At 39.0% G+C, this 21,900-nt stretch overlaps 2 protein-coding genes across 6 annotated transcripts in view; one reads left to right on the forward strand and one right to left on the reverse strand.

The window, feature by feature from the left end:
• The window catches only part of ERP44 (endoplasmic reticulum protein 44), a 55,446-nt gene extending 54,106 nt beyond the window's left edge, over nt 1-1,340 (forward strand). For both annotated transcript variants that reach the window (XM_075705191.1, XM_075705192.1), the window contains exon 12: nt 765-1,340. In XM_075705191.1, coding sequence (XP_075561306.1) covers nt 765-866 — 102 coding nt within the window. In that variant the 3' untranslated portion in view covers nt 867-1,340. The remainder of the gene's footprint in view (nt 1-764) is intronic.
• Nucleotides 1,341-5,038: 3,698 nt separating this feature from the next.
• STX17 (syntaxin 17) overlaps nt 5,039-21,900 on the reverse strand; it is a 39,462-nt gene continuing 22,600 nt past the window's right edge. For all 4 annotated transcript variants that reach the window (XM_075728341.1, XM_075728338.1, XM_075728340.1 and 1 more), the window contains 5 exons: nt 15,193-15,412; nt 9,715-9,833; nt 9,581-9,631; nt 7,422-7,508; nt 5,039-6,704 (listed from right to left, as the gene is read on the reverse strand). In XM_075728341.1, coding sequence (XP_075584456.1) covers nt 6,465-6,704; nt 7,422-7,508; nt 9,581-9,631; nt 9,715-9,833; nt 15,193-15,412 — 717 coding nt within the window. In that variant the 3' untranslated portion in view covers nt 5,039-6,464. The remainder of the gene's footprint in view (nt 6,705-7,421; nt 7,509-9,580; nt 9,632-9,714; nt 9,834-15,192; nt 15,413-21,900) is intronic.

Raw genomic sequence — 21,900 nt, forward strand, 5'->3', positions numbered from 1 at the left:
AGGAAGAGACACTGAGGCAATTGCAATCTGGAGGCTTGGCCAGGAAGGAGGAAGCCTGCCGAGTCCCTGGATCTGGCTGCCTAGCTGGGCACAGGCTCTTTGCCCAGAGCTGCAGGCTTGCTCTTGTCTCCGTTCTGCCTTGAAAAATGGATACAAACCCCGGGATGTTTACTTTCTCATCTCCGCATGGCATCCTGCCATCTTGTGGAAGATGTGTATGCATGTGTGATGGAAATACCAGCCTTAACTAAACTGGAGGCTGCTGTCTTAGGTCATGTATGTCCCTTGAATTGCGTGTTTGTTTGGGTGTTTTTGTTTTTTTTTTTAAGGTTTCCACAAAAAACAAATTCTAAAATATTTTGGCAGCGATGTCACCTTTGCCCTGGTATATCTCAAAAAAACCACACAAACCAGAATATCTTCAAAGCAAGTGGTAGATAGACTCACATCTACAATGGGGTGCATTTGAAATAGTTTTAAGTCACTTTTACAGAAACTTGCGTGATGGCCGTTACCTTTGAGATGTGCCAACAAAAGGAATGTCTTTAACTGATGGTGCTTAATTTATTAAAGTATGTCTGTGTGTGTATCCCACCTTATTATTGGCACTTATAATGTGCCTTCCAAAAAAAACCCAAACCTCAGTTTGAGGATGCTGGACATTTGTGCACTCCCATAAATAATGTTAGAAGTTCGTTTAATGGAGGCTATTGATTATTAAAATGCATCTAACAAGCACTTTTACTGTTTGTTCTGTTTTTCAGCCAATTCAGGATTTAGCAAGCAGCCCACCAGAGAGCTCATTCCAGAAACTGGCACCCAGTGAACATAGGTACACCTTATTGAGGGAAAAAGATGAACTTTAAAAACTTGAAATAATCTTGCAAGCCTTTCAGACAGCAGCATTGACTTCTGTGTGGTGGAAATAGTAAACCTATATTTTCATAATTCTATGTGTATTTTTATTTTGAATAAACTGAAAAATAATTTTTTTCTCCCCAGGCTTGTAAATACATTTGTTTGGTGGGTCATTCTGTACAGCATCTTTCAAACAGTACGTTCCTAATGCTAGAGTAAAATATCAGAGACCCATCCAGACTCTTGATCTAACTGTTCTGTAAAACTTTTATAATCCAAATGAAGGTATCCTTGACAGAGACATGCTGTTAACTTGCACTATCCCATTAAATAGGACTTTTGGGTTGTTTTCTGTGTAACCTTGGTAGCATGTGCTTTTTCTTCTTCTTCTTCATGTGAACAGCTATCCTGGTAATCTATTTCTTTGTCACATTTTTCTTCAACTTAAGAGGGTCTTCTATTCTGGATACTTGGGAGGGGAATAAATTAAAGTTTTACAGAATCTTGTGTGGTGCTTTACTGGGTGTAAATGTCTAAGTGATTCAACAATTCAGACTATTAAAAAAGCTAGGAAAGGAAAAATTTTAATGATAATGATTGTACTTTGAATGAAAGGGCTGTATTGACCTGCTCTAATTTCCTGGAACTAAGATTGTGATATTATCCACAGGCTTGTGTTAAAAGAACATGAATGTTGGAAAACCTTCAAAGTAGGAGAGGACTAAGGGTGGACTGCCATCTTAGTTATGTCAGTCTTGAATTAATCTCTGTATATATGTGTTACATTGAGTCTCCCCGCCCCCGCCTTTTTTTCTTTGGGTCCCTGCCTTCCTGGCAGACATTTACTTTCTGAACAACCATTGCAAATTTTCTGTTACTCTCTCTGTCTGGCTTGTGCGTTATTTATTGCATATTCTTTGAATTCTGCTCTGAAGAAGGAATTACTACTTTCCTTGTGGACCTTTCTGTTGTATGCTGGTATTATGCACAGGTTTTTCTCAATGAATCTTCAGGTTGCTTGGCGAGATGAACATCTAGAAACTGTAAGATGGAAAAACATCTGTTAACTTGGGGTGCACTGCTGGAGATGAATTAGTATTGGATTTGTACAGTACGCTTACTACAAAGAATCTAGGTCCATGGCTTGGGTCCCTGAGGTTTAGTGTCCTTAGAAGCAAGCTTGTTCTTTGAATAGGTGGACCGCTGGGTTCTTGTTTACTTCAGTGAGTGCCCCAGCTTCTGCGCTTCACAGCTCGGGATTCCTTTTGCCTCTCAGCTAGATGCCACCTACTCAGTTACTGGCAGAAGACTGGCATGGTCCTGTGCAGCTGTGGCAGAAGTTGATCCCAAGAGAGGCTGCTGAATCAAGCCCCTGCAGCAACAGGCACATGAGCTTTCTAGAGGGTGATTCTGAGGAGAGGCTGGCTAGTACCAACCACCACTGAGCTGCAGCTAACTGAGCAGATGCAGAATTGGTAGCTAAAAGAGTATTGCAAGATGATGTTTACAGGCATACTTTTTTTGTCGGTTTTGTGAATCTGCATTTTGGAGTGCGCAGTAAGTGCTTGAAACCTCGGTCTTCTCCTGTCCCGTTCTCAGTCTCATGCCAAATCAAGCATTTTTGGCAGCCAAGTCATACCACCTTCCAGCTGGAATCCAAAGATGCGAGCAGGATATGGTTTTAAGGCTGCCACTTGTTATTTGCAGGTGGTGCTACGGGACTTCTGGAATTGTTCAGGCACCTGCAATTTTAGTCAATTCCTGCATGGTGCCTACAAGTACTCATCTTACTCCTCCAACGTTCCTGTTTTTTCTTGGAATTCTTATTTATAAATGCTGTTTGGTGGAAGACGTCTTAATTTCTCTTTCTGGAGAGAGATACTACCTCTCTGGGCAGCCTGTTCCAAGGGTAGTCAAGCATTGGAACAGGCTTCCCAGAGAGGTGGTGGAGTCACCATCCCTGGAAGAGTTCAAATAACGGGTAGACGTGGCACTTGGGGACATGGTTTAGTGGGCATGGTGGTTTTGGGTTGATGATTGGAATGATGATCTTAGAGGTCCTTTCCAATCTTAATGATTCCTAGTTTTTACTTTCATTATAAATGATCCAGCCACCAAACCAGGAGGTGTGGGGTTGCTACTCTACCCTTAATTGGTTTAGTGGTGGACTTGGTAATGTTAGGTTAATGGTTGGACTGGATGATCTTAAAGGTCTTTTCCAACCTAAACAATTCTATGATTCTCATCATACACCCAACAGTCCAGTGGCTGGTGCTTTCAGCTAGAAAGTGAGAGAGCTGAACCCCTCTGCCATTCCTTCACCCAAGGTTGCTTTTCTGAGTAAGGACTTGTTCCCAGAGCTTTGGGATCCCAGCACTAGGTAGACAATTAGATGTAACAGTTTTGTGACAGTTATGCACTCATGTCATTTCATTGGAGGTTGAACAGGTAAGGTATGCTAACATGATGTTGAGTATCACCTGAATTTTTGAAGTATCTGATGAAATAGAGCATTTGCCTAGAGAGAGCAAGTGTTGGATAAAATGTGAGATGTGTTTCAACAGTTTTAACCATTCGGTGCTCAGCTAACTGCTCCCTTTAACACTTCTCGAGGCTTTCATGGGAAGTCGTCAAACAATACTAGTGTTATTCCCATATGGAACAAAACCATTCCAAACTACTTTTAATTCAACTTAAAGAGTCCGTTTCTGAGCTAGCATATGTGTACGAGTTACTAGATGCAGGCAACATTTTAGGAACTTGGGTTAATTTCAGTCAATGTAAATATTTCGATAGCTGAAGTGTGTGTTTGGTAACTCAATTCAGGAATCTCAGATCTTGGTAATGCAATTATTTTAATAATATAAAATTTGTGAGGGATTAATCTTTAGATGCTGAAAGGAAATAAACCCCAACATTCTCAATAAATGCTACAACCAGTCTCATAGGCAAAAACTTTTATTGGGTCTGAAAGAATGATGCATATCTTACATTTCTTCTGACTAACATGCCTAGCAATCTAAATGCTAGTTTGGTTACTCAGATGCCCGTGTTTCTTCACATATGTAAATAACCCATCTATTTTTAAAAAATCATAGCTTAAATAATAGTCTCCCAAGTCTAGCGTGTACCTAGTGTTTTGAAATTGCTTCCTTAAAAACACAAGGAGGAAGAATAGTTTTTGTGCTAGGCATTTCATAAAATGAGTGCATACCAAACTGAATTTGTATAAGCTCTGGTAAGAATTCAGTTTTATGAATTTAGATTGTCCTGGCATTAGTCCAGCTTGGGGGGAGACGGTAGAGTCCTCAGTGTCTCCGATGTGGCTGCTGTCATTTAAATGCACATGGTTTTGAAGCACACAGTAGGAAAGCAGACGTAGCTTTTAAAATCATACAAAGAATCAACCACAGTTTTGGATTAAGAACACTTTTTTTTCTTAGTTTCTTACTTTAAATGTAGAAATTATGTATCCAAAGAATGAACAGTCTTAGTATGAAGTTGTTACAAGCTCATTAAATGTGTTTGCATCTGAAGTAGATGCATTCAAAGAAAAGCGCTTTTTGCCTGATGAGAGCAAATGAGCTGAATTACTTGGGTCATGTTTTCCACTCCAGCTGATGTTACAGATGTAGGCACTGTGGCTTTAACGCATGCAGTTTTGACAATGTTCGCAATTACTTGTGAAAACTGTTCTTGCACACGTTGCTTCCCTGAGCCTCAGACCTACTTAAAATAGACACAATGCTCTGACCGATAGCAATTTCAATCATCTTTTTTAAAAGTAGTAAGGAAGAACTGTTCAGAAAAAGATATTTGTGCTGTAACTAACAGTTGCTTACAGTGTCTCGAGGCACAAAAACCCACCATCTGTCATTAGTAGACGGTTATTTCCAATGATTATATCAAAGTACTGGTTAAGATAAGGGAGCTCTTTCTAGAGTATGCTTCCTTATACAGTGTTCCCTGCTAGGAAGCCTTATCACTGAACACTGACTTCAGTGTTCACCTAATAAAACTGGACTCAAGCAGAGCTCAGGATGACTCGAACAATTTAAAAACTTTAAAAAGCAGCTTCCCAACCTCAATTTCAGTTCCCCCAACCGCTAGCAGCAATAGTGTGGGAACTGTCCTGGAAGGATGGAGGTAGGACCATGTGCTGAACAGTAGATTATGTGACAACAGTACAATTATGTGACAATGAAAACACATTAACACGCCAGTACTTAACAACAGAAGTTTCAGAAGCAAAAGGCTTCTTAAGCAGCAAAATAAGGATGGTAAGAGTAACAGGCATCTGCTATAAAAAGCTAGCAAAAGCACTAACAGCATCTCACCCCAGACAGGCCCCACAGCACATCCCAAAACCTTAAAAAGGCTGAGAAACTCCTCTACAGTGTGGGTGGAAGCAGAAGTTTCAGAACTGAACAGCATGCAGGAGGTGCGCAGCTGACCCAAACAAGCATGGTTTACTTCTTGTAAACAGGCTCAGGCTGCCATGTTCAGAACAGCCCCATCGTCTGGGGGTGCCAGCTGACACTGGCACCATTTAAAGGGCCTCGCTGCTTCACCATCCTGTGACCTGGTGCCTAACGCCACCCTTGAAGGATAACAAAGACAACTGAGGGAGCGGGCCTGGCTGCACCTCTGCCTTCCCGGGAAGCCATTTAGCCCTCCCACCGGAGCGCTGCTGGTGACAGGAGATGAGAAGCAAGGGCAACATCTAGCAGCAAGCGCTGCTTAAGTAAGCTGACGCTTCGGGCTCAGAGAGCCAGAGCTTGTCACTTCATCCTGTATGGTGTTCTCAGGACTAGCCAAGGAGTTAAACAGCCACAGAAAATTATATTCTCCAGTAGAAGTCCTGCAGGGTTGCTGCTTACACTGTTTAATTCTTAACTACACTTTGAACGAGATGAGGAGTTTACAAATTTAAAAAAAAAAAAAAAAAGTACCTGAAAAAGGGGCAAAGCTGATTATCATGCTGCTCTGATTTGGCTGATGGAGGCAGATACAGGATGTACATAAGGTTTTTTCCCACCTTGCTCAGCCAACGTTTTAACCTTTTCCTATGGCAACTAACGCTTCCCTGTGCGTTTATTATTGAACAGGCATCGTCGGTCATCTCTTGGGGGTATACACAGGAGGAATTTGGGAATCCAGATATTTGAAAGTATATTTTAAGTACTATGACCATGAGAGACAGATGGAGCTTATTTCCTTTGCTTTGGTGCTCTATAATTAAAGCTCCAGCTTCTGGGTGGCGTTCACGGGAAAGCACTAGGGTTTTCCAACTATCGCTCTTTGTATTGTCTGCGAGACACTTTGTGCAAATTTGGCATAAAGCACCTGTCACCCATCATTACAGCTGCGCATATAGCTCACCTAAGAATTTTATAATTAAAAGTTAACCATATAATTTTCAAAGGACTGATGTCACTTATCACATCTGAAAAGAGAAATTCTGACATTACCGTTTCACCCCTCCCAAGTAACAGTACTGTTGTCAAAATTCACACAACTCAGCCTTGTATTTAAAGCATAAGGCTGCAAGTCTGTCATTAGCTTGGCTACTACACTTTTGTTCCCAGTCAAAATGAATCTACATTTCAGCTGGATTTTTTGGCACTTTGGCAAGAAAGCTCTGGACAGCTGGAAGAGACCTGCTCAATCATTTTTTGTTTTCTTCTTTGTATCAATTTTCCACCTGTGAAACCCAAAATCCCACCACCAAGTGCAGCTGCAATTCCTGCCACTTTGAAGCCTGCAAGGAGACCAATAGGACCCCCCACCACGCCACCAATGACTGCACCTGCCACAGGCAGAGCTGCCAGCTTGTATTTTGCAGCCTGTAAAGGGAAAAAAAAAAAAGAGTTAGAATACTTGCCTGCGGTGATGTGCATTCTCCCCTCACTGCTCTTGGCAATGACTTGAATGCTCAGTGATAAATAAACTTTACAAATTTGTATTTAAAAAAAGATGATCTACTGTCCCACATGCATGACGGAACATACCAAAAACAATTCGAAATTGAGCTATCTCATGTATGCAGTTGTGAACCAGGTCCTTTTACATGCCACTGCCTGATTATGTTCCCTATTTATTACCTCATCTCCATCATTAAATCAAACGAGAAACTGAGAAAATGCTCAGACTATTCAGTAACATGCCTGAATCTAGGTTTGCGGCTTATTAGCAACTATCACTGACATCTACATAGAATGAGATTGAAATTGCATGTTATCATCAACCTGTTGTTTTACATTTATTTCATTCTTGCGAGCCAATCATTGAATGCTCCTGTCTTTGCAGGTAAACTAACGTAGCATCAGAATAGCATAAAAAAAGCAGAACGCCCTCCCCCCGTATTTCCTAGTAGCCTGGATGTGATAGAAAATTACAAGAGAGATTGATTTTTTTTTCCCCTGCTACCTGTGGGTCATTTCTTCCTTATTTCCTTAATTGCTGGCTCCCTCAGCATTAAAGACGGCCGATCAATTGGGTTAATACAGAGGATTGCTGGGAGGCAGAGTACCATTGATTCACCAGCAGGAGCAGATCCCTACCTTCCCCAAGTTTTTGGTTCCCTCTTGAACATTCACAGCAGCACTGTTGACATGGTCTTCAATCCTGTCAATCTTTTCCTGCTGAGACTAGATGCAAAGGAATTATGAGTGAGGTAACCTGCTGGGAAGCAGCAGTGAGCCAATACACACCATTTTAATGCCTGTAATCAGGGCCCCACAGCCGCTTTCATCTGCTACACACTGCAGCCGTGCAGCCTTAATGGTGGTTCATTAATAGCAGCTGATAAACTGTGCTGAAACTACAAACTTACTTTAAAGAAAACTATTAAGTAATAAATATGGTGTGGGTATTATACAATGTGTTGCTGCAGTTAGAGAAAAGAACCCAAAACATGATTTCTAAATCTTTTCTGTGAACTGAAGAACTCGCATTCCAAAGGGAAAAATAATCCAAACTAGCCTTTTTGTTTCCTGCTGAGTTTCATGCTCAAAAAAAAAATTCTATAAAGAGCATTTATAAGATTAGTACCAACTCCAACATACAAAGCTGCATCAAGATATCTAAATAGAAGTGTTTAATTATGACATTATAAAACACTGACTTAACTTTACAAATAGAGTAGTGACAGTACTGAAAATACACTTGCTGTTGCTCTATATTCTACTGTTTGACTTCACAAAAATGTTCCATCCTTTCTCCAAATGCAGTCACATTCCCCTGCAGTCTCCTCTCAGAGAATGCTGGAGCAGAAGATAACGGGTTGGTTTGTTCTTATTTTAATCTCAGCAGTACCCAGGCTGTTTTATGTCACAAAATAATGAGATGGCTAATGTTCAGCTTAAAATAAAAGGCATTCTGAACTTTTTTCCTCTTTCTAATTCAGAAACTGCTGAATCCACTACCTTGGGTATCTTCATCTACAATCCAATCCACACACTTTAGATACTTGTAATTGTATCTAATGATGGTTATGTGTAAAATCCAGAAAGTCCTGGGAACAGGAACTCCCCTTTTTAGCTAAAGCTGCTAACATTTAGGCTAATGAATAAAAATTTTTGCAGTCCCTCTCCAGCCTAAGGAATCTTAGGGGGTTTTTTGTATACGTGAAGCAGCATGTATTCAGCAGAAAGGATAAAAGCTATTTTATCTATCACAGCTAACGCAACAACAAGGAGATTTAAGAACTCTCCTAGGAGATGAGAATTGTGGGTTTAAATTCCCTGTGGGACAGGAAGAACATTGGGAACTGAGTGTGGATGATGATGCACAACCTTTTGGCAGCTACATTTGTGAGAGCAGAGAAAGGGCATGATAAAGGTGCGGGAAACTTCAGATTTTTCTAGTACTCCTGATCAAGCAAGAAAAAGTACCTGAGAAACACCTACCCTGGGCAGTGAAGGCTATCGTCACCATTACGATTAGAAAGTGTAAAAATGAACGGGACCTGGGTAGAAGTCTGCGGTCAGTACTGTATAGCTTCTGCTAAGGTTCAGCTGGTGGCCAAGGGCCCTGGCTAGAACATCAGTAGTTGCTCTGGTGACAAGAACATAGGAGCAATTACCAGCACTAGCGCTGAAACAGAACACTATCGCCTCCTCCAAAAAATTACCTTGACAGAGCCTGAATCAACAGGAGAGCTACACGGATCCTTGTAGCAATGAGACACTGATGTAGGGAAGGAAGAGCTATTTGTTTTCTAACCAGAGGGGGCAGCTGAGTAGTTAAACTAATGCTTTTGAACTTTCCTCTTCCGTTGGCATTTGACAATCAAAAGAAAACCTTTCACCTTATTGCTAGACAATTTGATGTAAACATTATGTGCATCACCTATGACTTTAGAAAGTATCTAATGTACAGGCTTTGAAACTATAGGTGTATTTACCATAGGTCCCAAGTAGCAAAGACAGCACCTTCGCGCAGGCATCTCAGCTCACTGTAGGGAAACTGCTTTGCCTCTACTGGCATTTTCCTCAAGTTCCTACCAGTGAGTAGGATTTTGTAGTCTTGAATATCGGACTGAATACATTCAGTTAATGTTACTCTGCTATTCTGTCACTGATCAAGTGATACTAGCCAGTCTCAGTCAGATTACGGCCAGAAGTATTGCTCATTGTTTTTTTCCCCAACTACGAGTTACCCATTTGCCCTCTTTTTGTACAAGACTCTATCTAGGACAGAATGCAGAATTAATACTTACGCTGACCAAGAGAGAAAAATCAGTCACCAGCTGGCTAAGCTGAATCAAGTCCTACAAATAAAAAATGAATGTTATTTTGTAATAGTTGCTAAAAACAAGAGCACCAACGTGGCAGTAAGGGAGTTTCAACATACCTCTTCTAAAGTTTCCCAGGACTCGGCTGCATTTTCTTCCTGAGGTATTTCGGGAAGACGGGAGTAGATCTGGATTAAACTTTGGGAGCCATCCTTCACTTCCGTGTTATATAAGGTCTCTGAATGAGAACAATGATGTTTATAAATAAATGCACTGAATCAGAATGCAGGTGACATGCGAAGTTTCTCGCTCTTAATGTTTCTCAAGGATAAATCGGTATTTAACCTAACTCAAGCCAAGCAATAGCCCTGAAAATGATCATATAGGGAAAAGTCTTACTCACAGCACTAGACAGTTTCTTAAAAGGAAGTTATTGCCAAAGAAATGGATTCATTTCTATCAGCACCCTTTCACAATCAGTTCTGAGAATGATATTAAATTATGCTCCTGAATTCAAGGTCAGTTAATTAATTTTGTATCAACCGAGCTAAGAAAACTGAGCTTGGGACAAAAACTTTTCATTTACATATGACACATAAAAACACTGCGCTTCCAAAACTGAACAGACAGTTATCCATTTTATGCTTGATTATTATGCTACTGGTTTGATTTTCAGCCGTTTGGGACTAAAAGAAGCTGGAGAAAAAAGCTTTCAAACTAAGAGCAGTGAAAACCAAGTAACATGCTGCCCAGCACTCAGTGCTGGATCCAGCTGGGTAACGGTGCAGTGAGGACGGCAAACTTTTGTAGCTCAGCGGTGTAAAGGAGATATTCTCAAGTGTCTTCCTTTCCAAATCACCTGGACTGAATGCAGAAGGCATTAGGACAAAGTACGGTGGAAAAAACGGGGAATGAGAGACAGCGAGGTGGCATGGGGGAGAGCAGATATAATGAACAGACACACGCATACCTCCTCCAGTCAAAGAGCCCAGTCTTGAGCCATTGTGGATGTAATGGACATGTGCATAATTATGGACAAGTAATTACGTGGTAATAAAGAATAACAACGAACAAGTTTGGCTTGTATAGCAAGGATTAAGGAACAGCTTGAGAGTATGAAAGGCAGACTGGAGAACGTATGTATGTAAACACAGTGCAACGGTCATGTTAATTTAGACAACTTCAATTTCTGAATTAAGATAGCTACTTTAGTAGGACACTGATGTTTCCTTCCTTGGGAGGGTAGTATCAAGAGAAAGCTTAATATGGGGAAGACTGGTTAGATATGTCTAATAAAATTCAAGTGTAAATATTGCATTAAAACCTTCTTTAGAAACAATGAATGTACCAAGGTTCTATAATAATATTATATAACTGTTACTACAACAGATACAAACAGTGGAAAACAAATAAAAATAATCATCAATAAAAAGTCAGTAATAGTGCATGCTTACTCGTGGAATTAATTTAAGATAAAATAAAAATTACACATTTTCATAACATTTGTCTATTTCTCAGCATTTTTATCCCAGTGTCTCAAAATACATTAAGGACCTAATCTTCCTACTCTCAGATCAATAGAAGTCTAACATCAGTGAAGCCGAGATGCAGCTGTAGTTACTAAGTAAGCAGAGTAGCAGAGTAACAAGGATGGAGTAAGCGATTTGGGGGTTTATTTTGGCCTTGGTTTTCTTTCTGATTATTTCTACCCCTCTTCCTTTAAGAATCCAGATATGGAAGGCATGCCACCTTCTACAATCATCACCTGTTCTTCCAGAACATATTTTTGATCTATAGCACCAGATTAATTAATGTTATATACTCAGTTCTGAAATACTCCTTTTCCCTTTTCAATATAATTAATCATATATCCAAATGTGTCCATATCTGGATAAACCAATTCTGCTATGTATTCTGACATTTAACATTGGTTTTGAGTATTTTGATTCCATTCCAATCCTTCATAATCTTATTTCAAAATCAAGTTTCTTCTGCCAAGGAAAGCGTACTCTTCCCTAATCAGCCACATGCACGCTAAGTTGGTTGAAATTAAAATACTTGTAATTCAAAAGCAAAAAAAACCCCTCACTAAGCAAAATTGCCTCTTCACAAATTCTGTTCCCTATTCTGGTCTGTCCTTAATAATCTATGCTGACCTATTGTAGAAAAGCACATCCTTCAACATGCATGAATGATACTGAAGTTTTGCATGACACACATTCAAGAGAACTTAAAATTCTAAATAGGTTTACACTGTTTTCATTTTATAATAACTAAAAATTAGTAGAAAAAAATTCATCAAGAAAATTCTTCACTCAATTCAAAAAACTAAATAAGAAGAAGGGTAAGAGCAGGTGAAGTCACATTTGGGCTGAAAGTATAAGTAAGAAATTTACATTCACTAGTTCACGTTTTATCAAGCCCAACCAATTTTAATAGAACTGAGAATGGAACTGGCTCCGCCAGCTCACTTACAGCATCCCCACAGAAATGCAGTCATACAAAACACCTCTGCAGATTTCATAGAGCAGCTTCACACCTTATTACACTCAAGATAAAAATCTAATGCTCTGGAAGATTCAATATGTTGGTTAAAAGATCTTAGTCATTTTAAGAGTGGAGTCTCACCTTTTGTTAATATTTGTTCAAAATGCAATTAAATTCCATTTCTATTGGACCTGAGACGAGGATGGTGAAGGGGGGAAGGGACCACATCATTTCACTGACATGCTGTCTAAATGGGCGATTTGAATTTGTAAACTCCTTCCTTCTCTAGCAGATGGGAAGCAACATGCTACAAAGAATGGGCATACTGAAGCTCTTTTGATTAAGATCAGCAGCCAAGATTTGCTTTCAGGACTGCAGCCTCTAAGCACAAAAGAATAGGCAATATATTGCATCTGTGTTAGCAATTGAACAGAGCTGCCTTCACTGTCAGGCAAACTTGAAAAAAAAAAATCTGTTTAATTGTATTTAGTTGTCTGCCTGCCTGTATGTTTCATTTTAAATGGGGTGACTTATTTCCTGTATTCTTGAGCGGACTTGCAGGAGCATGTCATTCCGGTAATATTTTTCTGTTCTTCTCATCCCAATCTTCCTGATCAATTTCTTGTCTTCCTGAAGTGCAGTTATGCTCAATGTCCTCCATACTCTAAAAGTATTTCAGATTAAAAAAGCAGTCCTGTTCTTTGAAATTAAACTCTAGTTCCCATTTAACAGCTATGTAACTGTTAAAAAAGCAATAAGCCAAGACAAGGCCTTTCCAATGAAATACCAGAATGTATTGAGGACAACTGCAGAAAGTTACCAAAAGAAGAGATATTTTAAATTCAATTCTGATCGTAACAGAGAAGAGCTCACAAAGAGCCTGAAAGTAATGGCTAATATGGATGAAGGGGATCACTGAATACCAGAGGTCACTATTCTAAAACTCAGAATAAAAGACTGAAGACAATGAGCTCCCCCCAAAAGAGATATTAACACATTTGGCAAACTGATCAATAGAAACTATGGGGAAGAAGTTCCTAAAGGATAAAGGACTGCAGAAGATCTGGCAGACACTAATAAAATAGGCTATACTGAAGATGACAGCAAATTGTCCTGATGCAGAAGAAAATGTTCATGGATTCAGCAAGAGCTCTTCAATGCCCTGGATATCAAGAATTTGACACACAGTTAAGATGAGTAGAAGGAATAATATAAGCATGGAAAGTTAATATCATAAAGACTAGGACAGAAATAAATTGCAACTACCGGGGGGCATAAATGGTAGCAAGAAAGTTTCTATGAATGCTCTTCAAAGTTAGAGGAAGACAAAGGAAGTATAAGTGCGTGCATTGCCAGGTAAAGAAAGAAAATAACAGATGACCGAGAGAAAGATTAAGTCAGTCTTTACACAAACAGGTAGCTGTAATCAGGTATTTGATGGATTATTTTAAACAAGAAAGGAAAAAAAAGGATAGGCTGAAACGTAAAAAGAACAGGTTAAACATATTTAGATGAGCTAGATCTATTAATCTCCTGAGGGTTTGATGAAATTCACTCTTTGGAATTTAAGAAACAGCCTCTGAAAATTCAAGCCTATTTCTGAGAACTTGACTAAGGGGGTCCCAGAGGACTGCAAGAGAACAGATTCAGTTATTATTTTCTTCTTCTTTTGGAGGGGAGGGAGAATGCAGCAAATAGCCAAACTTTGAAACCCACAAAGACATTAAGACAAACTACCGAACAATCAACTACAAGATGCTGAAGGTGTTGAAAAAGTCAATATTCACATGTCACAAGCCAATTCAGTCCTTTTTATTGGCCTGGTAAGAAGTCAGAAATTTTTTATTGTGAGCGTGGTGAGGCACTGGAACAGTTTGCCCAGAGAAGTTATGGAAGCCCCATCACTAGAAGTGTTCAAGGCCACATTGTCTGGGGCTTTGAGCAACCTGATCTAGTGGGGGATGTCTCTGCCCATGGCAGGGGGGTTAGACTAGATGATCTTCAAAGGTCTTTTCCAATCCAAACCATTCTGTCGTTCTATATTTGATCTATCTTGACATTCATAAGGCTTTCTGATACTACTGCACATGACATTGTCGAAAGCAAGCCCAGTCTTCCAAATGTACTCTTCTCCCTGTTTGACCATTAGATTCTCTAGCTTGTTAATCACACTTGAAAGCGTTCTTGTAGTTCTCTATATAGCAACAAGAAGGGTCATGAAATCCCGTTTGATGGCAGGTTCTTCTACAATGCTACTGACTGAGAATACTTTTTCAATTTTAGACACATGAAATTTCCAAACAATTTTAAACAATACTGCTACTGCAGCAATCAAACTAATTACTGTTATGTGGAAGGATTTAATCCTGATGTAACCAACTTTCTCACAGATCATTAGCAGAGAACACCAGCCAGTACCAGGGCATAATAAGGGCTTCCCCTGAAGACAGAAAGGTAGAACAAGGTATGAAAGACATTTTGTAGATAAAGGAGGGAAAACCAGCAAGCATGTCTGACTTGTAGCATGTTAGAGAGTTTTCAAAATCTTCTATTTAAATGGATTTATACTGTTTTCTGCTTTCTTGTCAGTTACCGAGATAAAATGCTACAGGAGAGATGTTCTTCTTTATATTGAGACTCGCTCCTCTTTACCAGGTATTTTAGCAGTGGCATATTATACTGTCATATAAAAATTGTTTTCTTCTTGATGCTGCAAGCACTAATTCAATGAAAATGGCCTAAATGATTACTCACACACTATCAAGTGATTTGCAGGGGCAGGGGAAAAAAGTCAAGCTACTGTGAAACATGAATGTAAGTGTTCTTCTTCATACGAACAGTCTTCTATTTCAAGATCCAAGACTATGGGATCTTTTTTATGGAAGGCCACAACTATCTCATTTCTTAAAATAGAATTAGAGCATTCTCCACTTACCAAAACTCAGTCACAGGTCATGACACAAGTGTGGTGTAGGGAAAGAAAATCCACTTCTTGATTAACAATTATTCTTCAACTGAAATCTCATTTGTTTACTTATTACTCTGGTCAGAAAATGCGGACTGGATATGACAATACAGATATCAGAGATACAGAAATGAAATTCTACTACCTCCTCCTACAGTTGCAAATCTGGTTAAAGAGGCATCCTCCTGTCCTTCGAGTTGCTTTTTAAGTTCTTCTGCAGATTGAGAATGGAGCTGCAGGAAGTCTTTTATGGCAAATGAAGCTTCCTCTTTAACTGGATTTATCATTCTCTGCAGAACTGGGATGTCTTCCTGTCGGACTCGCAAACAGAGTTTCTCCATCTCTCTCATATTGGCTCGGAGTTGCTGTAACAGTTTTAAGAGTTATTTTGTAGCTTACTACGTAAGAGTACCTTTTGTGTTTGGGAAGCAACTATCATCGTCATTATCTTCAAATAATCATTAAAAGTGCCATTCCTAAGTTTTAATAAACTATGACAAAAAAACCCCTCAGAAGTCCCAGCTTTCAAGCAATCGCTATGTTCCAGGTCACCTCTCCACTATATAATTTTCGTTTCCAGACTGCATTGTTTGACAGCAGCTGGTTCGCCTGTCAAAGATGCCCCCAATTGCTGTAAAAGCCTGTGCCTCCCGTCACGCAGTGAATCCTTCCTTTGAACCCATCCTAGGCCTCCCAGACTCTGTTATTTTGTGACCCAGTGTTACTCCCTGGTCTTTTTATACTGCTCCTGCAGAAGAGTCACCCCATAAAAAATACAGCGCTCTGCAGAGAAGGGGCTTGTCCACACTTAAGGTAGCTCAACCTAGAGATGACCCCTTCTGAGCAAATGGCCCATCTCCTACTCTTCCTAAGTCAGACAGCAGTCCTCCAGCTCAGTGATACTGGGCAAATCAGTGGTCTAGTCACCTCAACCAGAGCTCAAAGCTGTCCGTAGAGGAAGGCGTTGGTACTTCTGAGCCCTTCTTACTCGCAGGTGCCACTACATCATAAGCAGCTCGCTAAGTATGTTGTATTTTTAGTATTTGCTTGTGTCGTGACTTCACTCAGTTCTCTATCTGTAAAAAAAAAAATAAATGGGGGCAGCAGCTCCCAACACAGCAGTCCCTAAACGGTGCACTGAGGCGTCACCTGGACGTATCGCTGAGTCTTTTTGGACATGGTCTGCTTTCCATCAGGGAAACTAAGCTATCTGCCCCAGGAGAATAAAAAACAAAGATCAAGGAAGAGATGGCACCTGTTATCTTCTCTAGTGAACTAATTTATCTATCTGCAGTATCAGCCAACCACAAAACAAGGGAGAGTATTTTTGAAGCCATCCCCATCAATATTTTGATTTTCTTGTTGTCAGTTTTATACTTTCTCCACTTTTATACTTCTCCAAGTAAAGAAGTCAGTTTGGTTTATTCTGGGTTTCAATTAAAGTACTTAACTAATTAATTCACTATGTAATTACTGAAGTTATTTTGGTTTCTATGATCAGTTTAGGCCTTTGCCAAAGTATTTACACAGGTTGCAACAAGTTAAAATAATATCCAAATAAAATATGTGATTGCTTCTCAAAATTTGCTTTTTTTTTATAATAAGCAACTGTGGTGATTATAGCACTTCAGGATACAATCATTAGCAGCCCCCAACTACCCCAAAACTATCATTTTCATTTTGTAAAGACAACTTCACAAAACTTAACAAGGATTACTTTTTTTTGCAATATTTATACCCTTTTTCAGAAAAAGGACAAATATATTTGTTTGATTGGAATATCAAATATAATAAAATACAGAAATATTTGTTTAGTTACAAGAGTTTTGAGAAGAAATAAACTGTTCACAACTAGCAAGAAGAATCTGTGTGCAGGCATCTCCTGTGAGATGAATTTCTGTCTACAGAAAAAATAGAGGGGGTTTTTATTGCCTAGGCTTTTAAAATCTAAAAATGCATGTAACTGTTCTTTTTCTACAAATGAAAATAAGAAATTTAGTTTAAATTATACCACTCATTGTTTTAGGACAGAGGTTTTATCTAATTATAAAGAAAATAAGGCTGTAATAAAAATAATATTAATTGCATTACATTATAAGATGATATAATAAATTGTATTATTTATTGCACTATTTACCAATTGCTTTGAATATTCTTCTCACAGCAGAATAAGAGAATGGATTAACATCAGTGACTGGTTAGAAAAAGAAATATTTTCTTCAGTAATACAAACCAGGTACAGGTAATGCCTTAGCATGGCAATATTGCTTACCTGGAAAAGCAGGAACTAGATGCAATTTATTTTATTTATATACACTAGTAGAATTAATTTTTTTTAACATGTATGACAAGGATAGTAGAAATATAATTAGAGAAGAAGGAAATTAATTCAACAACAAATTAAAGTAACACTGCACGAGCCATATTAGGCAACCAAAGAAAGAACTATTGATTCGTAAAAATCATTTGTCAAATTACTAAGGGTATATTCTATTGTCTGCTTAAATTAAGAGTACTACTAGCCAATTTAGGCTGCATTATTTAAGGCTAACCCCAGGTAAAAACACTGATTAACAATTAAAAAAAGGGAGATACAAAAAATAACTTTGTATTGAGTTGAATTTGAAACATGGTACCCAATAATTTTCCTCATACATTTCTCATCTTAATCTACCTTGCTCTTCCTGTTATCTTCCTCCCATGGTCTGCCCGTAAGTATTGAAAAGGGAGAATGTCATCACTGTCATTTTCCACCATGTGCCAAAATTCTTGGTTTATAAAATCTTGGAATTTCATTTAAGAGACAAAACGGGACTATCTAGACAAAACATTTAATTATCTATTTTGTGAAAATTATATGCATTATGTGCTGTTTTGTTTCAGGAAACAAAATTATTATTATCCTGTCTTTGGCCATAATGGAGACAAAAAACGATATGCCGAACAAAAACATGTTGTGAAACAGTGACAATAGTCACTTTTAAAAAAAGACGGAAAATTTCACAGTTGAAATCAAATTAAAATGTAGCTCTGCTAGGGATTTGCAACACTGCAGCTGCAGCTGGGGCAAATTACCAGTATAGCCAATGCACAGGTATAATGAAGACGGTTACTGTGCAGTGACCAATACAACCACCAACTTGCTGCTGGAGTTTTCAAAAATCCTGAACAGAAGCTTCAAGAGATGCAGGCTGCCCACCCCAGGGAATGGCTAAATCAGGTCCTCACTTTCACTGTTCATTATCACATTGCTGACCAAAGAGAAACATTTGTGAGAAAGAAGACAGAGGAATCGGGTGATGATATTTGCCTGCTTGGTGAAATTTAATTTTAGTACCTCTTTCCTTGTGGTTTTGGAGAGAGGACTCTTGTTCCATTTATTGTCAATTAAACAGAAGCTAAACGGATTCAGCCTAGCAAGAAAGCTAAGCCCTGCTGTGAGGAGACGTGTCTTAGGAGCTCACCAGGGTGTAACATGATAAATGTTATGGATATGCAAATGACTGTGACTTCTCTTCATAATCATTTTAATGGGACAGAATTTAATTTCTGTGTAGAGCATAAAAGTATATCACCCTCCTCCCAACTGTTTCCACTTTTAAACCCACACTTACTTAGCAAGCAAGGTAATACAAAATCCTGGTTTCATTTATGGGAACTCCTGAGTTTCGAACTCACCAAATTCAGCCCAAAAGACACAATTTTTCTTTACAATATTTGCCATTTTGGTCTGTTAACTTCCAAAACCAAATAACACTCTTTGTTTCAAATGGCTTTCTCACAAAAACCGTAGGAAAACAAAGCTGGCAAAAACCTTGGGAAGTCATCCCTTCAAAGCACGATCCATTGTCCCTGTCTTATTTCTGACAGTTGTTTATCTAATCTGGTCTTAAAAGGACTTCTTTATGAAGAGCTACAACCTCCTTGATACTATATTACAAGAATTCCTTATCCTTATTGCCATAGCATTTTTCCTCATGTCTAACAGAAATCTCTCTTGCCTTGGTTTAAACCAGGAATTTCTAAACCTCTCTGTTCAAAGCAGAGAAAGACAAACCCTGTCCTCTTTGCAACCATCTTTTCCATGTTTGCTGTCAAAATAGACTAACTAATTTGTCAGTCTTTCCAAATAAGTCTTGTTTTCCCAATTTCTGACCATTTTCATTGTTCTCCCTGAATACTCCCTAATCAGTCCATCACTTCCTTAAAAGTGTGGTGCCCAAACTGGACTAGCTATTCTACCTGGGATCCTACTAATGCTGACCAAAGAGACTGTATGAGCGACCACACTGACTACTCTCCCATTTATATATCCTGCTACGTTATTTGGCTTTTTGTATCACTACCACACTATTGGCTCACTTTTGCTCTGTGTCCCTCAAGCCATCTGCAGAACTGCTGCCCCAACAGCTTCTCATGCTGGATCGATCCAGCCAATGATTGTCCTTGTCCCCATCCTTGTCCCCATCCAAAAACATACTGATTTTTCAGGTCTGTTCTCAACATCATTATGAATTCTAACCCTGTCCTCTCCATCAGAATCCCTTAGTCTCTCTCAGCTTTATGCTGTTTGCATATTTTTGCGAAATAATGAAACTAATGTTACATAGCTATTATATAGTGCTTTCATCCCTCGGTCTCAAAGGACTTCACTGGAGTCAGGTTCACTGTTCTTCTTGAACAGATGCAGAACGGAGGTAGGGACACAAAGTCTGAGCCTAATTTTTCTAAAGTGTCCACAAATTTGGAGACAGGTCTGGGAGATCCACCAGGACAGTGGATTCACTACATTATGTGAATAAATATAATGGATTTTTTTCAGAAAAGTAAATGAAAAGTGGCATGGTTTTCACAAGTACTGTGAAAAATCTATTGACTCTATCAACACATCCAAAATGGAAAGAAACAGCGAAGTCATATATAATGAAGTTGCACTGCTTTTCCATTCTTTTCAAAATCTTTACAAACACATTCAATAAAAAATAAAGAATAAATTATAAATTTCTATCAGAAAGTAAAATACAAAAAGAGACAAATGAGCCAAAGGAGAGCTTCATTTAAACTTTTTTTTTTTAAATCACTATTGCTGAAAATGACTGTACACATCTGCCCATTAAGCTTACCTCATTACTCAGCACACAGTTTTAAATTAAATAAGTAAGAGAAGGAATTATTATAAGTATTCAGTTTTTAGAATGATCTTTAAAAACACAAGGATCTTCCCATATTCTGCTCCTCCTAAGTGGTATATGAACACGAGTTCCTCTATAGATGTCTTGGACATGTGAGAAAAGTGATGGACTCCCTAAGGGACTGAGAAGTCTTAACAGCAGTTTTCAGAAAACCAATAAACCTTACTTATACAAAAGAGTAAAAATTCATTTTTTTCAGTATTTGTTTTTCAGAGCAGTAATTTTTCTTCACTAATGGTGACAGCTGAATTTTCAAGCCTGATGAAAAATAGATGCTGTGTTTCCACAGGCTTACTGTAGGCCACCTTAAAATATCATCATCACTTCACACTCAAATACATAACACTCATGAACATCACCGCCAATGTTATACCAGCAACACCTGCCTCTTGTGTGCAACCAATTCCATTACAACTGAAAAAAAGTAACAGATGACAACAAAGAAGGAAATAATGGAATTCCTATTCAACAGCAGGCAAACACATGCCGTGACCTGCAGTAACGTGCCATGGCAGAGAGCTTGGGCTACGCTGCCACAGCTATTCATTAAGGACACATAACACCACAAGGAAAAGAGTAGTAACAAAGAGCGTAAGGATACCTCAGTGCTTCAGTGCTGACCCAGCATGAGGTCCCCAGGCACCAGGATAAATACCAGGTCCGCATGGCTCCACCTTGTACAAATGTCAAAGGGCTGAGATGGGACCAAAACCCTTGAAAAGGCAGCAGTGACTTGAGCTGTAGGATTATTTCCATGTAACAAGTGATATCTCTACCAGTTATGGAAATATCTGAAGTTCTATCTAAAGACCCCAGCAAGAGCTACCTGAAAATCGCAGTTGTAAGCGTCTGCTTCAGCCATGCATCCTTGGCAAGGCTGATGTTCCCAGAGCGCTCAGAAACTCCAGCACTTCACTTACTCTATCCCCATCAGCCTGCACTGCTCCTAACACTACCAGCTAACTGAATCATGGTGGTCATGCCATTTTTACACTCAGTCTCTGCCAGCATCATTCTCTTTTTCTTCTTCTTGGTTGTATTATCATTAAATGTAATGTCATGTACATTTTCCAATAGTTTACACTTTAAACTCTTTATGCTGAAACAGCGCATCAATGACACAGGATCTGTCGTGTCCAACAAATCAGTCCCTTTTTCTCTTTATCTCCTGTCTTCCATGCATTAATCACTGTCAACTCTCCCTCCTTTCTGCATGTTGTTTTAAATTAAGTAGTAAATAGCACCTCCAAAAAAACCCACCACTTTAAACCCTCTCAAACATAAACATGATTTTTAAGAAGGTATTGCAGTAGCTTAGCTGTGCAAACGTAATCTTGCCTTCACCTACCTTCTCTGGACTTTGTTCAAAGTACTGTAATAAAGGACATACGTTACAAATTTCTTGGCATAGGTCAAAGACAATCTGGTTTAAGAATGTACTTACCCTACAGATGGCCATAGGCTGCAATAGTGAGCTCATTTTACATAACCCTGCACTGATACCATAAACAGTCTCCTGCAGCAATAAAGGCACTCATCTACCCTGCTTCTCATGCTCTCCCAGTATATTGCATAGTATTCCAGAAAGATACTTAATTTGAAGATCGCATAATTTTAAAGATGGTACAGAAGACATCAGCCATACAACTAAGCTTTGAAGA

The sequence above is a fragment of the Pelecanus crispus genome, chromosome 2 (genome assembly GCF_030463565.1).
Source record: "Pelecanus crispus isolate bPelCri1 chromosome 2, bPelCri1.pri, whole genome shotgun sequence".
NCBI lineage: Eukaryota > Metazoa > Chordata > Aves > Pelecaniformes > Pelecanidae > Pelecanus > Pelecanus crispus.